The sequence below is a fragment of the Stylophora pistillata genome, chromosome 6 (assembly GCF_964205215.1).
Source record: "Stylophora pistillata chromosome 6, jaStyPist1.2, whole genome shotgun sequence".
In the NCBI taxonomy this organism is placed as follows: Eukaryota; Metazoa; Cnidaria; class Anthozoa; order Scleractinia; family Pocilloporidae; genus Stylophora; species Stylophora pistillata.
In genome coordinates, this window is record NC_142524.1 from 26509630 (window position 1) to 26528888 (window position 19259).

At 37.9% G+C, this 19259-nt stretch overlaps 4 protein-coding genes across 4 annotated transcripts; 1 reads left to right on the top strand and 3 right to left on the bottom strand.

Moving 5' to 3' along the window:
- The first annotated feature begins 426 nt into the window (after positions 1–426).
- Positions 427–1149, top strand: LOC148729179 (uncharacterized). The gene is made up of 2 exons (XM_088725104.1): positions 427–696; positions 900–1149. The coding sequence occupies exons 1-2, from the start codon at positions 488–490 to the stop codon at positions 1147–1149; spliced, it is 459 nt and encodes a 152-aa protein (XP_088581230.1). The 5' UTR covers positions 427–487.
- Positions 1150–4656: 3507 nt separating this feature from the next.
- LOC148729180 (uncharacterized) lies at positions 4657–5084 on the bottom strand. The gene has a single exon (XM_088725475.1). The coding sequence runs from the start codon at positions 5082–5084 to the stop codon at positions 4665–4667; it is 420 nt and encodes a 139-aa protein (XP_088581601.1). The 3' UTR covers positions 4657–4664.
- Positions 5085–12369: 7285 nt separating this feature from the next.
- On the bottom strand, positions 12370–12990 carry LOC148729181 (uncharacterized). The gene has a single exon (XM_088725106.1). The coding sequence runs from the start codon at positions 12988–12990 to the stop codon at positions 12370–12372; it is 621 nt and encodes a 206-aa protein (XP_088581232.1).
- A 100-nt stretch (positions 12991–13090) lies between these two features.
- Positions 13091–14583, bottom strand: LOC148729182 (uncharacterized). Its single transcript, XM_088725107.1, has 2 exons — positions 13215–14583; positions 13091–13158 (listed from the first exon to the last, which is right to left on the bottom strand). Exons 1-2 carry the CDS (start codon positions 14581–14583, stop codon positions 13091–13093), a joined length of 1437 nt encoding a protein of 478 aa, XP_088581233.1.
- Between the last annotated feature and the right edge of the window lie 4676 nt (positions 14584–19259).

Below are 19259 nucleotides of genomic sequence, written 5' to 3' on the forward strand. Positions count from 1 at the left end.
CCAGTCATTCAAAGCCAGTTATTGAAATTAGTTGAAAACTGATAATTAGTGGAACTTTCTGCCAGCTCAAACCCAGGCCAGGTCCGAATATTGCGATTGGAACTGAACTCATCACCGGCCAGGCTTTTTCGCAATGTAACCTACAGACCATATTTACGGCAAAACTGTCCAATTAGTTAGTTGTAGCACTCGACCGACAAAATACTCTTAACTTGAGTGAGATGATGACGAGTGGTCAGTCACGGCCACCACCGACAACAGTGTATCTTAAGTCAACTCTTTCCTGAACGATCGACATGAACCATCAACTGAACTAAAAATAAGTTGTTTATGACGGTGTTTTTATTATTTCTATGAAGAATTGTTTTGTCGGTGAGGTTATAAGCTGTTCAGCTCTGTGAAACTTCAAGCAAACCGTAAGATATCAGTATTCCCCATGTTCTAAACGAGTTGGGGATTGGGTCCGAATTGGGACCGCAAAGCATCTATGGATTGTTTGAAGGGACAGATTTTCCAAATCAATATGGCTGAAAGCGAGAGCAAAGCCAAACTAACTGTTAAACTAACTCAGGAAGATATTCCTGGGGCAAAACTTCCAAGGGATTCTGTTGAAAAATGTGGCGTTGTCCAGTTGAAGAGGTGGCTGCTTTGCAGAGGTGCAAAAACGACGGGAACAAAGAAAGCTTTAGTGTCGAGGTTCGTATCGAAGCTGGCAACTTTTAAACTAAGAACCTTTACACGCAATAAGTTATTTTTATTTATAACAACTTTATTTGTAATTATATGCCTTTTCAGAATTATTATTAAAATTTCCTAAGAGTAAAAATTTAATATAATCGAAATTTTCGAATTTAATAAAGTCGTCTCGTACTTATGAGTGCTCTAATTTTGACTTATAGAGTACACGACTACATCAAGCATGGATTTGATGTTAAATACTTGCGTGATCCGGATGGCGGCGTCAATTTGTTACGGAAAAAAGCTCAACTTGGCGTACTTGAGAATCAAGAGCCTGAAGTAAAGGATTCATTCCCAAAAGAAGGATTCCAACCAGATATAAAGGCACTACCAAAAATATCATTTGGAACTGTGTGGAGATTTATGATGCTTTTGTTTCTATTGTTTAATACTGGCACTATTAGAAAGTAAATAGTATTAATTGTTTCACAGGTTTTTTAAAAACCACCCTATAGGTATTTGCTATAGCTAAGATTAGATAAACTTTGTCTTGAAAGAAACAGCGATCTGTTTTGTCTATACACATTAACTCAGTATTTTTATACATTGTACACAGTTATGTTCATATTTGACTGAGTAAAATATTTACTAACTACATGTGTAGTGTGCTTGGATTATTGTAATGACTTATAACCAGTCTGGTTACAGTCCAGTGGTATGATGGCAATATCATAATACATTATCAAACACTAGTTTATCAATGCTATTTTAATGCAAGGCAATAAAACATAAATCCATACCATTGTTAAGTATTAAAATGTTGCTTTATATTCACATAAATTTTAATTAATCAAAGGAGGGTAAAAATTAGAAAGTCCAGCCACTACAAGTCATATAGTCGGCAGATGAGCTCGACTGAGTTTCTCGCCACCTTCGAAATGGTCTGAGCAAATTCGAGTATTTGTGGAGTCCAATTTTAGCGAATCATTCTTCAAAATGACTTTGTATTGCTTTCTGGTAAACTCATCTTTCGGTAATCTGTAGAAATGCAGATGTGAAGCGTTCCTAAAGCTGTTTGTACAGCCAGGAACGCAACAATTATAGTGAGGCATTTCAGAATTACTTAGTAAATATGACTCGTCTGTCCCTTCAATCAATCCATAGATGCTTTGCGGTCCCAACTCGAACCCAATCCCTGACTCGTTTAGAACATGGGGAATTAAAAGAAAGAGATCAAATTAAATCAGGAAGTAACGGCCATTTAAAAAAAGGCAATGAAGAACAATACCTTACACAACTATCTTTTTCTGTTGTTAATGGGAATTGGGGAAAGGGAACATCCGATAAAAATTCGCCTTTGTTGATTTTAAACTGCCACTGGCAGTCTGGCAAAGTCCCCCGCAGAGTGGTGTACATAGGATAGCGCTATAGAATTAAAATGTATTATTATTATTATTATTATTATTATTATTATTATTATTATTATTATTAAGGCTTTGATGTGCTTGTCTCCATTGTCTGGGAGTGTGTTGCTTGATTGCCACATGTGTTAGAGTCTTCATGTAGACCTCCTGTACCAAAACCAATTCGGGAGTCATAAGAAGCGCAGTCCTTCTGCTCGTTAGCGATGATTCCGATTCTTGCTTTGGAATAGCCTGAGTTGTTTCCCTTTGCATTGAACCCTTCCCTGGCGCAGTTTTCCTGCAAAGAGGCCTCTGAACCCATCAAATTCTTCCATGTGTTACGACCTAGTTAGTGTAGCCTCCAAAGGTTACCAGGATAGCGGAGTTGACAATTCGAACGCACAATGTAAATAACGGTTTATTTAAGCGAGGATCATAATCAAAATACAAACGAGAATAAAGGTATCGCTGTGGAATCACAGATGAAAGCGGCGAAGTCTAGCTTGAAGGTAGCGTAGTTAAGAGTGATGGCTCAGTGTAGCTGAATTTAAGTGGCTGAATTGAGTGCGTGTGTGGTTCAAACTAAAGGAAAATACAGTAGAAGCAAAACTTAGAAAGTATCTCTGAGAAATGTAACAATAGCCTAATTAATTATGAAGCGATTATAAAGTGAACTGAAAGCGAGAAATAAACCAAAGTGCGAACCGAACAAAAGGAAATATCTTAACAGTAAAATAAAGGGAAAATTAGTTTGATCTAGCTCCTTATGATTGTAGATAGTTCGCTAATAGCAGAAGAAATCGGTCGTGCCGACAGCAGGTTATAGCGATGACAAACGATGAAGTATGAAAAATAATATCTGGTGTACGTGCTTTATTGAAACTGATTGAAATACCAAATTTATTAAGTGATAAACATTAACCAACGAAGAGATATTAGACCGGAACAAACAACAGAAATGTACACAAGTAACGCGTTTCGAAACTAACAGTGAGGTGGCATGGGGTATTAGGAAAAGGGGGTTTCTGGTACATTTTCAAAAATACCCTGAAAAACAGGGCAACTTTAAAAAATGATTTTTTTTCATTTTTTGTCTCATTAAAAAAAAAACATGTTTTTGTGGCGCATTTTTTTCTTTCAAAAAGCAAAGCAAAATTGAAGAATAATTTGAGATTTGATTCAGTGGGTTTCTGGCACATTTTCAAAATACCCTGAAAAACAGGGCAGTTTTGAAAACTGACTTTTTTCATTTTTTATCTCATTTAAAAAAAAAAAGAACGATGTTTTTCAGGCAAAATGATTGGCGCAGTTTCTTTCAAAAAAATGAAAGAAAAATTGAAGGTTTGATTTAGTGGGTTTCTGGCACAATTGCCTGAAAAACAGGGCAGATTTGCTCATTTAAAAACGAACAACGATGATTTTAAGGCAAAAACGAACAACGATGATTTCAAAAACCAAAGCAAAATTGAAGAGTTTTGAGATTTGATTCTCAAGACAATCTCAGAATTCGTTTGAACCATCAGAAAAACTAATGACAATATCTCAGAAAAAACATATAGAGGCTTATGAAGCATGGTCCTCATCGAATTCCTTCAGGAGGTAGCTCAGTTTTAGGTGGAACAATCTGAAGCTCTTCTCTGACAAATCCTCGCTTTGGTCTATCTTTCAGATAGTAAATAACAGGCTCTTTTTCATTTACAAGTGCTTTTTCGATATTGAAAACTTTTAGAGACCAGATTGGATCTGATGCTCTTCTTTCTCCACCTTCTAACTCTAACCAGGAGAATAGAGATATCTCACGTTTTTTGAAAAGTCAATTCTCTTTTCTTTCAAGCCAACAGGTCTTGAATAAGAAGTTGAACTCTTTGCGTCGACCACCTTTTCTTTGATTGCGTCAATTGGTTTCTTTCCAGTCATTCTTGTCTCCTCACGATTTAATGATGAAACAACTTCTGGAAGCCTCTTCACCCATTCTGTTGATCTCGTTCTGTCTTTGAAGTTCATCTCTTGGCCGTATTGGAAACTAAAAAGGCGCTCACCCAAAGTTCGATTAACTCGCTCAACTATCCCTTGATCTCTATGAACGTTTACGTTTCCTCTTCTAATTCTCACATCATGCTTTGCCATCTCTTTAGTTGTTTCACCCATGAATTCACGTCCAGGATCAACCTGAAGAATTTTTGGCCATCTCAATGGTCCTCTCTTGTAGATTGTCTGGAAAGCCTTTGAGACCTCAGAAGATTCTTTTGAGGTGAGAGGTTCAGCAGCCTTGAATCTACTCGCAACATCGACCGCTGTCAATGCATATTTATAGAACTTTCTAAAAAGTTTGTCATGAGGAAGGAAAAGAACATCGGCCTGATGGATTGCATTTGGAAAATCAACATCAAACGTTGGCCGTAGGATATGCTTGGGTGCAGGCAAATAAATCTGCCAGATGGCTTGTCTCATCAGCCAAAGCTTTGTAACATCTTTAGGAACCCGAGCTTCTTCTGCCAACTTTTTCACTGCACCCAATCCTTTCCAAAATCCTTTCGGGCTACAGTAAACTCTTGAAAGTTTTCTCTTCATTTTCTTTTGCTTTCACAAAAATCGACTTGCGGCTAATCCCAAAGCCAAAGCCATTCCTCCGGCATAAATCATTTCACCTTGTTTCTGTTGTGTGCTCGGTTTGTAGAAGTTAGAAAAATGTGGTTCTTTCATATCAAGCTCTTCACTGTGTGCCTTGTTGTGAAGCTTTAAAGGATAATCTGTATCAACGAAATTTTGATTTGCCCCTTTTTTTATTCGGTCGTTTGCTGCAATCCAATCGAGAAGCTTTGTTCGATTCTCTTGAAATTTCTCATAAGCTGCCTGGTATTTTTCTACAGCAAGATCATGTCTCTTCTTCTCTTCTTCAACACTATTTTTATCTCCACTCAAATTTTTTGCGAGATAGCTCCCACCAACAAATGCAGTTACATTTATGAGTGCTCCTCCAATCAATATTGCTATGCTTGCCATTTTATTAATCGCTGGCAAGTTTTCATTATGAAATTAATCTCTTAGAATATTGAGTTAGTCTGCGTTGTTGCCGCAAACTTAAATGCATTTCTTAAGATGGCAAAATCTTCTGTTCTTCAAGAAACGTTTTTGCTGCGATTGATCCAGCGATCACGAGAGTGAAATTTACATAGTTCATGAGATTTGAACTCGGATCAGAAGTCATCGGTTCTTTGATAACTCTCTCTGCTACCCATCCAATTCCAGCAGCCAATCCAGTCAATGTAGCTGAATCAGTCAAAGTTTTCACAAGTGTATTATCAGACATTTTTATTTGAAAGACAAAAAAAATCAATCCATTGGCTTTACTCTTTTTGGAATTTGAGGCAACTCCGCTGATTCCCCCGCAGAAATGCGCTGAATTTGCCTTGGTTCTGGGTTTGGTCGTGATTTTACGAGCTCCATCAACTCTTTCCTTTTATAGTACAGTCCAGCCAGTGAAAGAACAATACCTGTTACTGAAAGAATTTGAGTGAGTGAGAATGATGATGATGATGATGATGATGATGGCTCTGGTTTTGGTTCTGGTTTTGGCTCTAGGTTTGGTGACCTCACCTTTTTTTGCTCTCCAACTCTTCTGTTATGTTCAGCAAGTTTTTTCCCAGCAGCGACACGCCCTGGATCTTTTTTCGGTTTCGTCTTATTTTGATCAGTTGAAGTGACTTGTTGTGCTGGCGGCGACTGCGACTGCGACGGCTCGGGCTCCCGCCCTCGCTCTGCTGGATCGTGAGATTCTTTTTCTTCCATTTTATTTCTTGTCACATTATTTTTAAGTCCTTTTTCAAGTTCTTATTCAAGTTCTTATTCAAGTTCTTATTCAAGTTCTTATTCAAGTTCTTATTCAAGTTCTTATTCAAGTTCTTATTCAAGTTCTTATTCAAGTTCTTATTCAAGTTCTTATTCAAGTTCTTATTCAAGTTCTTATTCAAGTTCTTATTCAAGTTCTTTTTCAGGTTCTTCACAATTACTTTTTCATGACGAGCTTTGCCCACTAAAAAAATTTATGCAAATTAAGCTAAGCCGGATCTGAGTTCCGCCTCGCAATTATTAACTGTAAGAGAAGATCTCAGTTCGCCCCCACAGCACGTTCAAGGTGTTGCGGATGAAGTTTCTGTAATTACTTTTTGGCACTTTTTGGCGTCAAAATTGCATAGTTTGGGTGACCCAAAACCCTTAAGCTGACCTTTCTTGTCATAACACGTATGTTTTCCAGAAAGGGACACGCGGTAATGTCGGTGTCACTCGTGTACAGGCATTTTCCAGGTAAAACCCTCGCGTGGAATCAACTCATGTTTACTTTAACGCTCCTTTTATGCGCACAATGTAAGCCAAAGCAATTTTACAGTTAAACGTAAAGATCAGAATATTTTCTTCTAAGGATGATAAATGATCGACGCTGAACTAAATTATACGTTGAAGAAAATGCAAAACAGCATAACATGCAAAAGAGGAAATTTGGAAAAATACGAAGTTACGGAAACCATGAAAATCTTCGATTTTTAAGAAAGGAAATTTTTATAATTCCAAGCCAAGTGAGCTTTTCCAGTGTTTCTTTCTTTAAGGTTTTGTGTAGAGCGGGGCCTTTGTTTTATAAACCGTAAGCTTAGTGACAAGTCGAAAGGGTTTGCTCTTGGTTATGATACCAAAGAGTAGAAGGACACCACGGTGATCTTCCAGGTGTTTGACCATCGTCGCCGCTCGTGGCGTACTTCGCTACTTAGGTGAGCGAGATCGACGTTCTTCCTCTCTTTAAATTCTGACAGTTGTGTGAGAGACCTTACAATGAAAAGCGGTCGATTGTGCTTTTTCAGTAGCGGCTTTAACGCTTCCATATTCAGCGCTTATCCTAAACATGGCATCTCTAGCTATCTACAAGACACGCTGTGATTTATTATTCGTCCATGTTCAACACAACAACTGCGCTACTGAGATAGAGAATCGAAAGATCACATTGTTGCGCTCGAGGCAGAGTGCCCTACTTTTGCCAAGTTCTACAATGGAAAACAGATCGTACGGCCTCCCGCAAGAGTAAGGACAAGGTCTGTCAGTTTCAAGCAATGGATAAGTGAAATTGTAGAAAGTTTTAATTCGTCCCTGCACCCAAAAGCCGATGGTATGTAATTTTGCTCTTTTCCGTTCTTCACACTCTCGAATAGCTGTTAAAATTAAATTTAATGGCGGGTTGTGCAGTCAAAATGCAACGTCGCCCAACATGGCTTTAGTTAAACCAGCGTCTTGTGAGGCGCTTCCACCAAAATTATTTAGAAGGGAACAACAGCGCTAGCGCTAACCGATTTAATATCTTCTCAAGAACATGTCAAAGTCTATGTAAACGCAGAAATTAAAAATAGTAAGAATTGGTGGCTCATGTTAAAAATCATTAAAGAACAGTTCTCAGTTTGGCTCTATAGTGCTGTCGCTTTGCACTAGTTGTTCATAGTGACTTAATTACTCGTTACTTTCACTATTTGTTCGAGCTTTTCTTCGACTAAATAGGGGACATACAAGAAATCGCAATTCACCTCTATAACAAAAATAATAACAAGCTCTTCTCCCAATTGGACACCAGATATGACTGCGTAGTAATAATTACGTACTACGCGAAGTTGCAGTGTAAGAAAAATAAGTAGTGAGGAAAATAATTCTAAGTGCTGTACAGCGCAATTTTTAACATAGATTACCTAGCTAAAAGACCTGCTTGTCTTGGATATTTATGATAATATAGGGAGGTCTCCCAGGAATACTAATAACCCGGCGTGTAGTTTTGTGATTGACAAAACCTGATAACTCAGGTTTATGTTTGAAAGGGCAAATCATTTGGTACATTTCACTCCAGAAGTAAATAATCTCTTAACTTTCGTAATTATTATTTTGGTTTCAGGCAAATGATGTCGAGTTGAAAGATACTAAGTTCCTGAAACATACATCCAAGCTTTGTTGGCAAGCATGCCGAATGCTTTTAAAAGCAGTGCGAGGGAAAAAATGCACATGCGGCCCCCTGTATGGAGAGAAAAATCCAAAGTTTTCTATTACAGGGATGGTAGAGTGAATGATGTTATTTCTGGTCTGAGTCATCAAAGTTCTGTACCATTAGAGTTAAAGAGAAGCCATCGGGGGAATATGGAGGTTGCTGCAAGTAGTAGTTGTTAAACTCTCAACAAGCTTTACAGGCGACCAAGGAAAGAGCATGGGGCAAGAAATTAAGCACGATTCTCACCCAGTAAACTAAACTGGTTGTTGGAAATTGAGAGGGACGAGCAACCAGAGAATTTGAAGTAATCTGGTGGCCTGATCTTTTCTCAGGCACTAGAAATGGGAAACTGACCTTGCGATTTTATGTTCCTAAAGTGATATACTTTGATTTCAATGATGTGTAGTACACAGTCTAGTTGACTTGTTCGTCATGTTTCTATAAATTTAGTAGCTGTTTCTTGGCAGTTTTTGAAAGTTTGTTTTAAAAAACGATAAAATGTGTTTTGCATTTAGAGGAACAAACTTGTCTGTAGAAGGCTAAGATTAAACCCTGAACACAGCAAAATGACCCTGTAAACAACTATTTAAGACAAGCCCTCAGTACAATGTGTCTTAGAAAATCTTCTGCATTCTAACAATCTATTGAAGAGACAAACTATCAGAAACACTTCAATTTCTATTTGGGGGGAGGGGGAAGAAATTAAATGAACATCTACTTGCCTCAGCATGCCATCCTCATTAAGCAACCTATTTCATTTTGAAAATGATGATGACAATCGTAAAGATAATAATAACAATAACAAATCATTATTATTATCATTTATATTACTATTATGATTATTTCAATGTTTATCTATGAACAAAACGGTGTTATTGTTAGTCTAGCTGAATTAGTATCCAAGTGAGTGAAACTGGGGCAAAAAAAAAAAAAAATTAAGAAAAGACAGAAAAACCCCAAAAACTGTTCAGGACTGCAATTGTTGAGTTGCCTCATTGTGAAAGGTTTTGGGACTTCATTAAGCTAGTGCTGTCTGTAGTGGGCCCCGTGTCAAAGAGAGAAGGGTAGCAGCTGAATCAAAAATAAAAATAATTAGGACAATGATAGCATTGATTGACCAAAGTGCCTATGACTAATAACAGTTGATACGTGAAAAACAGCATAAGCAACACATTTTTCAAAACAAAACAAAAAAACAAGCTAAAACTACCATCAGATAAATATAACTGTCCATAAAAGACTGACACCATAAAGCTTAAAAAAATAGGGACTGGTTCTGCCATCAGATAACAACAGTCCATAGACTGACTACCCAAGAGAAACAGAACAGATTGGTGATTCTGCCATCAGATAACAACAGCCCATAATGGACTGACTACCCAAGAGAAACAGATCCACCGGTTAGTTCTGCCATCAGATAACGACAATCCATGGACTAACTACCCAAGAGAAACAGAAGCAGGCAGGTGGTTTTGAATCAGAAAACAACTAATTAAGACAAGCCCTCAGTACAATGTGTCTTAGAAAATCTTCTGCATTCTAACAATCTATTGAAGAGAAAAACTATCAGAAACACTTGAATTTCTACTTGGGGGAGGGGGGGGGGGGGTAATTTAATGAAAATCTACTTGCCTCAGCATGCCATCCTCATTGAGCAGCCTATTTCATTTTGAAAATGATTTAATCACAATCATAAAGATAATGATAATGATAACAATAACAAAATCATCAATGATAATGATAATTATAATAATCATAACAACAACTACAATGACAAAGTCCGTGTTAGTCTGGCCTCTACCTGGCAGAAAATACAGCCCACCAACTGAAGCTGAATTCTTTATAGGAATTTTATTGCAATTGGTCATTGACTGAGGCACTCAAGCCACCTCACCATGACAAGGTACGAACATTGAGGTGGTAAAAAAGGGGTTTGTAAACTTGACTCCATGCTCGATTCGAGATGAGAAATCCGTGTTCGAAGCTTCTTCAGTTCCACTCCAAGGGAATTTACTCTAGCTGATCTTTCGGTAAGTTAGGAAGCGAGCTCTTCGGAGTCGTGACTGAGTTTGGCGCCAAAAGATAAATTTTTCGCGCGTTCGGGCTCAAAGTCTAATGTGGCGGAGCTCACCAGATTTACGATAGTCATAAATCCCGCAGATTTAATAAGTTCGTCGGTGATTGTTTTATTACGAAGAAGATAGACCAGCTATTAGACCGATCGTGAACACAACGTGAACGAGGTCGGGAATCCTGGCTAACCCCACTACTCCGAACGATGATTTGGACGGCTGAAGTTCCCGCGCCGCCACACTTTGGATTTCGTCGGGAAATATCTTAAATACATCGCGTATGAAATGTTTACGCAAAGGCACGTCACATACCTCTTTCAAAAGTAGATACCAATGCAGTTGTAATCCTGCAAAGACTCTGCGTGGTTAAGTTAGCCGCTGGAAAGCCGCACGTCGAAAATCCGACTGCCTCTGACTTCATTTTGAATGCTTTCGAAATCGAAAACATGATGCTTTTCGACATTTCGATATTAAAAATCTCGTCGAGGTTTAATATTATAATATTGGTAAGAATTTAACCAGGATACGAAGCAAAGTCGTGCGATCGCCACATGTTTTGTACAAAAACGATAACATCGTGTACTACGATCGCAAAGCGTGAACACTGATCGATCCACCAAGTGACGCAAAACTGGAAATTCAATATGGTTGTTTTTCAGGTCGTACGGCACATGAAAACTGCGATATCTTTTCTTACTGTTTTATGGCAAACCAAGCGAAAGAATCATACCTATAATCGAAAGAGAGGCTTTTTCGAATACGGTGCCTCGCAGGTATTGCCTCTTCTGTGAAAAGGAAGGATCTTAGAAAGACTACGTGATTAGAAATGTCGTTATAAGGAAACAGGCAGAAACAGAGAAAACGCAGTATTTTATGACCATTACGCGCACAGCAAACTTCATTTCATTTCATGATTTTGATATTCATTGCCAACAGATGACCCCGCGTTAACTCGCACGAAATCGCGTATCTCTCGTGGATTCGTGGGCGCTAATCTGCGTAATTACATTGTGGTGTAATTAATGGGATGACACCCACCCAACACCTTCTTCCCCAAACCTCGGCATCAGTTTACGATGCCTGCTGAGTATTTTTTTCTTGAGCAAAGCTCGTCATGATCAACATTAACCACATTTGGTTTTAAGGGAACTTCAACATTTTTGGCAGTGAGAAGAGCAGCACTTGCGATCGCCATGTACTTTCCATACTTCAAACTCAAGCTTCCTGCAATCATTCCGAGTTCTCTCTTCACAATAAAGTCATCGTTCAGGTCTTTCATGAGTTTTGCTTCATCAAGAGGGAGAAAATACGCCAACGCTTTACACGAAAGCTGAAGAAATGTGTCGACTATCGCATCGCAAGTCTTTGAAGAGATTGAGGCCTCATATCTTTTGAAGTACTTCTCAATATCTTTTTCAGAAAGCTTTTTGACTTGATCCTGGGTGAGAGAGACACCAATCATTTCCTTTGCCCTTCCACTCGCAACGAGAACGGCAAGTTGCTCTCGGTGATCTGAATCACTTGTGGGTTCTTCTTCAAGAATGTTCATAGCAATAATATCTGTGATTGCTTCTTGTTCTTTGCTCGTTTCGCTCATCTCTATTTTATTTCTTTTTCAAATTTTATATCGAAGGGATGGCAAAGTGATAAAATCACATGAGAATATTTCTCATTCTTCAGCTTTGCTATTAATTCAATTTGCGCTTCTTTCGTCAAATCACCTGCATAATCATCAAATTTTTCCTTCATATCCTTGGCCGAAGGTGTGTAGAATAAAACCAGTGCAGCAATGTTTTCTCTGAATGGTTTTGCGATACTTGTCATCGGCTGTGTGAGCACCCAACACTGGTTCCCTTACGTCTTGCACTACATGCTAAATTCATGAGTTCATTTGTCCTCTGCTTCACATCTTTTGAAGCCGCACAGTCATCAAGGATGATAAGTGTATTAGTTCCCTCATAAACAAAACTAATGAGCTTGAGACAAAAATCAATCTGATTTTGAAGTGGAGTCAAGATAAAGAGGTCTCTGTCTAAATCTCCAAAATTATTATAAGTTTTGTTGTGGATGAATGTTGGACAAATCAAAAAAATGTAATCGAATTTCTGATTGAATTTATTGCTCAAAAGATTGACGACATTTTTTGTCTTTCCTGAATTTGTTGGTCCAACTATTAATGAATTGAAAGGAATATTCTGAGGATTTATATTTTATAGTGCCCATGTGAAAAAGTTGAGATCTTGTCTTCTCTTATGATTCTCTTATCATCATTTGCGCTCAGAGCAATCTTGTTGATGGTCTCACTGAATATCTCATGTCTGTTTGATCTGATTACATTCATCTTTCTCATTTGTATGTTTCCGCTAAATAAGCACTTTTTGTAGTCTTCGTGAGTTATATTCTTCTTTATCACAGTCTTCTTGATACCCTTGCACTTCTTCTCTTCTTTGCCCTCAAGAATCTTGTAGCTGTAAAGTTTTGCTCTCAATCCAACAAACTCCTCAATAATCTTTCCACCAGCCTCATCTTTCATCATGCCCACAACTTTTCTGTTGCAACCAGTTGGGATCTTTGAAATGTGGTCTTTTGGAAAGTTGCTGGTGTAAAACTTTTCTTCAACATCTGCTGCTATGTCCTTGTAAAAGTCTTCAGTTTCAACCTCATACATGAGACTGTCAGTGTCTGTCAAAAGAAGCTTGGCTTTATCTCCATATTTCTTTTTTATGTAGTTGTAGTGGAAATCGTACATCGAAGTCTTGCTAAGATCAAGAATAGCCATTCCACAGAAAACTGGCTTGTCAAACTTTATTGATGTTCTTCTCATATGTATTGCAATGAGATTTTCGTCAAATATTGTGCAATACTTAAAGTTTGGTTTTGCTGAAAGCTTTTGTGCTTTCTTTCGATTGTTGAGAAGCCTCACATTAACTCGTTTCCTGATATTCTCCATTGTTTTTCCAAACACAGAGTTGTTCATCGACTTGAAGAAATCCTTTTCAAATTCATTTTTTGCATTCGTGCGCAAATTTTTGTTGAGCTCTATATAACTTTTCAACCAAGGTTCTTCTTCAAATTTGATTCCTCTGTAAATCTTTTTCACTCTCAAGCCGAGTTCAAGACACTGTTTGAGATTCTCGTGATGAATGATATATTTCTTCTTATCGTTCAAATTTGGCACAGACTTGTCAACTTTGTTTGAGTTGATCATGGTTCTCTCTGGAGCAAGAGGATAATCGTTGTGAAGATCGTGAAGCTCTTTTGGATATTCAAGATCAATCTCAAGAATGCAGGGAATATCTATCTCGCTCGCTCTCCAGTCTCCAATCTCTTCTTGACTCATCCATTTGAAACCTCTGACAGGAAGAGGTTTGCATATTGCCCATCCATAAAGATTGTTTGCGTCAAGATAAGTCAGATATTTTGATGGTTTTTTTCTGTCAAACTTTAAATTCATGTATTTATTGTTTGCTTTTCCATAGCGATTTGGGATCATTGAGATTCCTCCACGAATTCCTTTCTCAAACATCAGAAAAATGTCTGGATCACTCAAAAGCTCAAGCTCAACTTTTGTCACCTTCAATGCTGCATCCCAAGCCAATCCAGGAGCAGTGTAATACCAAGCAGGATCGAGATTGTAATTCTCAAGGCAGACGTTTCTGAATTCTTCAAACACATCTGCAAGCAAGAGAACATCTGATTTGAGATAAAGATCATGATAATCACCCATGTTCTTCATCTTGAACTCATTCCAGATTTTCTTTGCTTGCTCATAATCTTCTTCACTTATATCACAGTCATTAAGCTTTGAGTAAAACTCTCTTTTTGGTGGAAGTTCTGTTTCTCTGAACTTTTCAATGCTGCTCATGTAATCATATGGATAAACACCCTTTCTTGAGATCAATTCGATTTCGCGACGGCTCGTGCTCTCGCTCTCGCCTCTAAAGACCTCCCCAGTTTTCTTCAGCTTATCATGGCTCAGATTACTGACCAGTTTATCGAGAGAAGAAGCCATGAACTTTAAACTATCGATAAAGCGAAGCTCAGTCTTGATGGCAACGTCTTCTTCTTCTTTGTTGGTGTAAGAGCCAACAGCAACAGATTTGCTGAAGCTGATGTACCTCTCTCCATTATTGGGAATGCATTTTATGTCTCCCTCGGTCTTTCCAAGATTCTTGACAAAAAGATGAGAGTCATAACCAGCCAAGTTGTGAAATATGACAGGAGAGAACTTTGGCTTTGCGAATTGAAAATTGCCATTTCTGTGTGCAGCTCCTGTATACTTGCCAGTGAGATGACAGTGATCTCTAACTTTGTCGCGCAAAGCGAGCACAACAGGATCAGTGGGGAAAGACTCGCCACATATCCAACAGCACTTCGCCGCATTGAACATTTTCTTGTCTTCATCAGAGAAGATCATCTTCTTTTTAAGTCAAATTTTTTGTGAATCTTCTTAATGTTCTCTTCTAGCATTTCAACAAAGATCTGAGCAACATCCTCATCCTCAGACTTTGCTCTGTAGAGGACTGGCTCTTGAGAATAAAGCTAGTCATCAAAGCAGACAACCTTATAGCAAGAGCCGGACAGTTTATGTTTTTGATATTTGATGGTACAGCTCTTATCGCTTCTTGGCTCACAAGAGTGAATATGTTTTGTGAATGATTCAAAGTCAGCATAAACAACAAAGGGCACTCATTGATCGGTTATGTTTCTTGAATTTGATAAAAGTTCCTTTTTTGGCATTTGAATTTTGACAGCCTCATTGTTTGCGCAGAGCACCTCGTGCTCCACAAGCTTTTCTTTGCTTGAAAAGTGATTCAAACACCTGAGGCAAGATTCTTTTGGTTCTTTATGCTTTGAAACTTGACTCGAGAGAAGCCTGCTGATGTTGTTTATCAAGCAGTAGTGCTTATTAGCGACTCCGTCTTTCTCGATAAGAAGAAGATTGATCACCTGATTCCTTTCTTCGGCTGGTGACTTGCTTATTCTGAGAGGATAGACTCTGGCCTCACTTTCATAACCAAACACGTTTACCGCGATATTTTCGTTCTGTTTTTCAAACTTTTCTATCTTGTCAAGTTCAACCGGAAAGTTGATTCCTCTCCAGTCGAGTCGATCAGATTGTTCTTTAAGAATCTTTGTTATTCTTTGAGGGTTTTTCTCAACTGGATAAAGCGCTCTTGTAATGCATCATTTAAAACATTCATTATCTTGATTTTCCATATTGATTATTGCTTTTTTTTTCCTTTAAGCGCTTTCGGTAGTTCGATGTAAGAGCTGCCGTTCAAAGGGTTGTAGTCTACAAGATGCAAGTCAAGTGAAATGACTCTGTGAAACTCCCAGTTACTTCCGTTATTGTTGAATTCTTCAATTCTTTCCTGAATAGTTTGAACAAAACTTTCATACGTTTCGCTTTCATCAGTTGCATTAAGATTTTCAATTGTGTTGGTGTGGAAATAAGCGTCAAGATACTGAACTTCTCCACCCATAGCTCGCCTCTTCATCTCGCAAGAAAGAATCATCTTGAGTCTTGTCTGGCGGTTCTCTCTCATGATTTTCAAAACTGCCGGTTTTGCCTCCTGCATGAATTGATTTGGCTCAAAACCCTCAACTCCATCTATTCTGAATTGTCTTGCGAAACCTCTCAATGCAGATGCTGACGCCCGAACTGTAAATAGATTATTTTCGTAGTTTTCAACGAACTCGTTCCATTCATCTGCTATTGTCGCGTCATCCGAAGTGGTGACGTATGGTCTCAATCCAAGCATCTCTTCAATTTCTCTTATTTCTCTTCTCCTTTGTTCATGTGGATCAAGCGTTCTCTGCTGCTCAGAATTTCCTGTTGGTCTGAGAACTGGAGCATTGAAATCTGCTGGAGTTGGGTGGTCAATAATGTTTGCAGTCGCTGACGCAGTCGCCGACGCTATCAACTCAATCAACTCCTGCTTTCTGAGGCTTGAATATTTTTTTAGCCCGAGTCGTTTTGCCTCGGCTTTTAATTCTTTAACATTCCAGTTCTCCATAATTATAAAAATATAAAAAAAATATAGTTTCATAAAATTTTATCTCGGTTTTTTTTTCAGCTTTGGAAATTTGCTGGAATAAGATCAGTGTAGTAATCATAAAAATCTGCTTTTCTTTTCAAAGTAAATTATGAAATTTTTCTGAGCTCGCCTTCGCAGTGATCTTTTATTTCTTCATCTGTCAAAAGCAGAAAGAGGTTTTCATCAATATCTTTTGTAAAGCGATAAGTTTTCTTCAGTCTTAATCTCTCTTCTTCTATTCTATTTTTCCAAAATTTATTTTTTATCTTGTGAATGAGATCAAAATCTGTGTACATCATTGTGAATTGATGGCCTGTTATCTTTTCACGCTCTTCTCTCAACCATTTTTGATATTCCTTTCTCTGTTCAAGATATTTGGCTTCAAGGAATCTTTGAACGAGAAAAGTTTTGCTTTTTCTGAGTCTTCTGTCAACTTCTCTCTTTTCTTCGTCGCTAAGAAGATCATAAACATCAAGAGTCCATTCGAATGGTTTTAATAATCTTCTCACCGTTTTTTTTTTTTTTTTTTCTTACTGGATCTCGAAATTTACAGAAAAAGCGGAATTCTCTGTCTGCCTCATCCATTTCTAATTCTTTTCGCTTCGCTTCCCGACTTCCTGACATTTTTGTATAATATATAAATATTTTTAAAAAATATATAAAAAATGGAAGAAAAGAAAAATTTGAAAACGCAGTTGCTTCCAATAAGCACAAAAGATTTCAGAGAAATTGCCCAAGGCTGCGGAATAAAATACAGAAACAAGATTCCAAGCAAAGAATTGAAAGAAATGCTCGGCTACTGTCCTTTGAAAAACAAAAGGAAGGTTGAAGTGAGTGATGAAACCGGTTTTCGCAAAGAGTACTTCTCACTCGGAGAAGCCGCCAAAGATTGTGGTATATCGAATTCTTCTGCTATTAAATATGCGCTGGATAATCAAAGAAATTTCATCAAAAGAAGATCAGACCAGAAAAAGTTATATGTGAGAGAAATTTGACATGATGAAAGATGACGAATTTGAATAATTTTTATTCACCTTAGATTTTTGAGAGCTTCATTTGTATTTTACACGAATTTGCATATCTTTCTCTCGAAAGTCTCTTTGTATCGAAACTACAATGTTTCTTTGTTTTTTTCAAAAGCCAACGCAAAGACGACAGGGTTGTTATGGAAATCGTCCACCAATGAAAATTTGTCTGTTGCATCAGATAAATTTTGTCATGTTTACATCCTCGTCGCGGAAGAACAAACCAGAAACAGCGGAAGAAACCAAGTTTTAATTCATGATTTTTGTCTTGAAATAAGCAAAGAAAACCCACTCGGTCTTTTGTCGAATTCGATTCTCAATTCTTTGAGAGTGCAAGCAGAGAGCCCAATTTTTTCTGGTATTCTTTTTTTATTTCCTCTCTGAGAGTTGCAGTCTCTGCCCGCTTCGCTTCCTCAACTTTCCCTGAAGAATTTCGTCTGAGTTCTTTTTTCAGAGATTAATATTGATCAATTTCGCTCAGTATCGAAGTGAATTCGGCATCTGTTATCGAAGAGTCTTTCATGGCCTTTGACACGAGTCGACTGATTGTTCGTTGCTTCGCTTCAGCAAGAGAGACGGTGTTTTCATGTTTTTCAGTCTTTTTCACGAGAGATTTGTTCGCGAGAGTCGTCGCGGCAGACGCGAAAGCAAGCAAACCCGCAATGCTTGTCAAAGGTACAAAAATTATAACTCCCACACCGCTCAAAGCACCTGCAAAACCACCTATCGAAAAAAGAGCTGCCGTGATGGATGAGACTGACGATGTTATGCGGCACACAGCTTTTACTCTCTTGTATTTTTTTTTGCGAGTTCCGGGGATGTGAAATCTCATTTTCAATTTCCTTCTGGCAATCACAAATCTTTTTCAATCTGAAATCAGAGCCTGAATCTGGGAGAGAAGGATACAGCGGTGGAGCACTTGGTAAAATATTTTCAGCAGACATTTTTTATAATTAGATTATCTCAAACTCAAATCTCATTGGCATTCCATTAAAATCACTTATTTTGTCATTTTCATCAGTCACAGAAATCTTCATTGATGTGATGTCATTTCTTTGAGATATTTTTCGCGGAGATGGGGTTTCAGAAAAATAGTTCACCCTCTCAAAGGGTTCCCCTGCAATGTCAAAACTCACAAGAACTTGTGACGGCTTTCCATTGAATAAATTTTCATTCTCATCCAAAAGATCACAGTGGACAAGATAGTTGTTAATTGATGAACAAGTTTTTACAAAATTTATTTTTTGCAAACGCCGTTTAATTCCACGAACATCAGCCAGATCATTATCAAGAAGAATCTTTTTTTTTTGAGGATTTTTAATTTGCAAACTTGCCCTTAAGGCATTCAGTTGTACTTTGACTCCTTCATTTTTCAATCTATCCTCAAGAGCTTCGCCAAGGCTTTTCAGTGAATAATTTCCTTCAGGAATTGTCTTTACAGATGAATTGTCCTGAGCATCAAATATAGAGATTTCTCCAGAGCGACTCAAGTTGTGCCATGAGTTGTAAAGAGAACAGCTCACCAGTCTGATATGCTTGCCAAGATTCAAAAGAGGTTCTTTGAAGAGAACTGTGAAATCATTTGAAACTTCAATAATTGTCAACAAAACCATTTTGATTTAAAAAAACAAATTAAAATGTTCATTGCGTGGTTAAGATCAGATGAAGCAAAAAGAATTGCTGAGAAAAAAAGAACAAAAGCCTGGAATGATTTCCAAGCACAATATCCGAACGCAGATTTGAGCAATTTCAAAGTGCAGGTAACATTCTTTAGAAAAAAGGAGGGAAAAGCAGAAGTTTACTTAAATCGAGCTGATGGTGTTCAAACGAGCGTCTCAGGATCAATCAGAAAAGAGTGGGGTAATGAAATGAAGCGCGCGCTTGGAATAGCAGGATTTCCCATTGAGCTCACTTTGAATCCTTCTGCAATTAAGGAGGTTCCAGCACTTCCATTTCACGAGACTTTGAAAAGTCACCTTAATGGAGAGATAAATATATTTGTCACCCCAAATCAATATTTGGAAGCA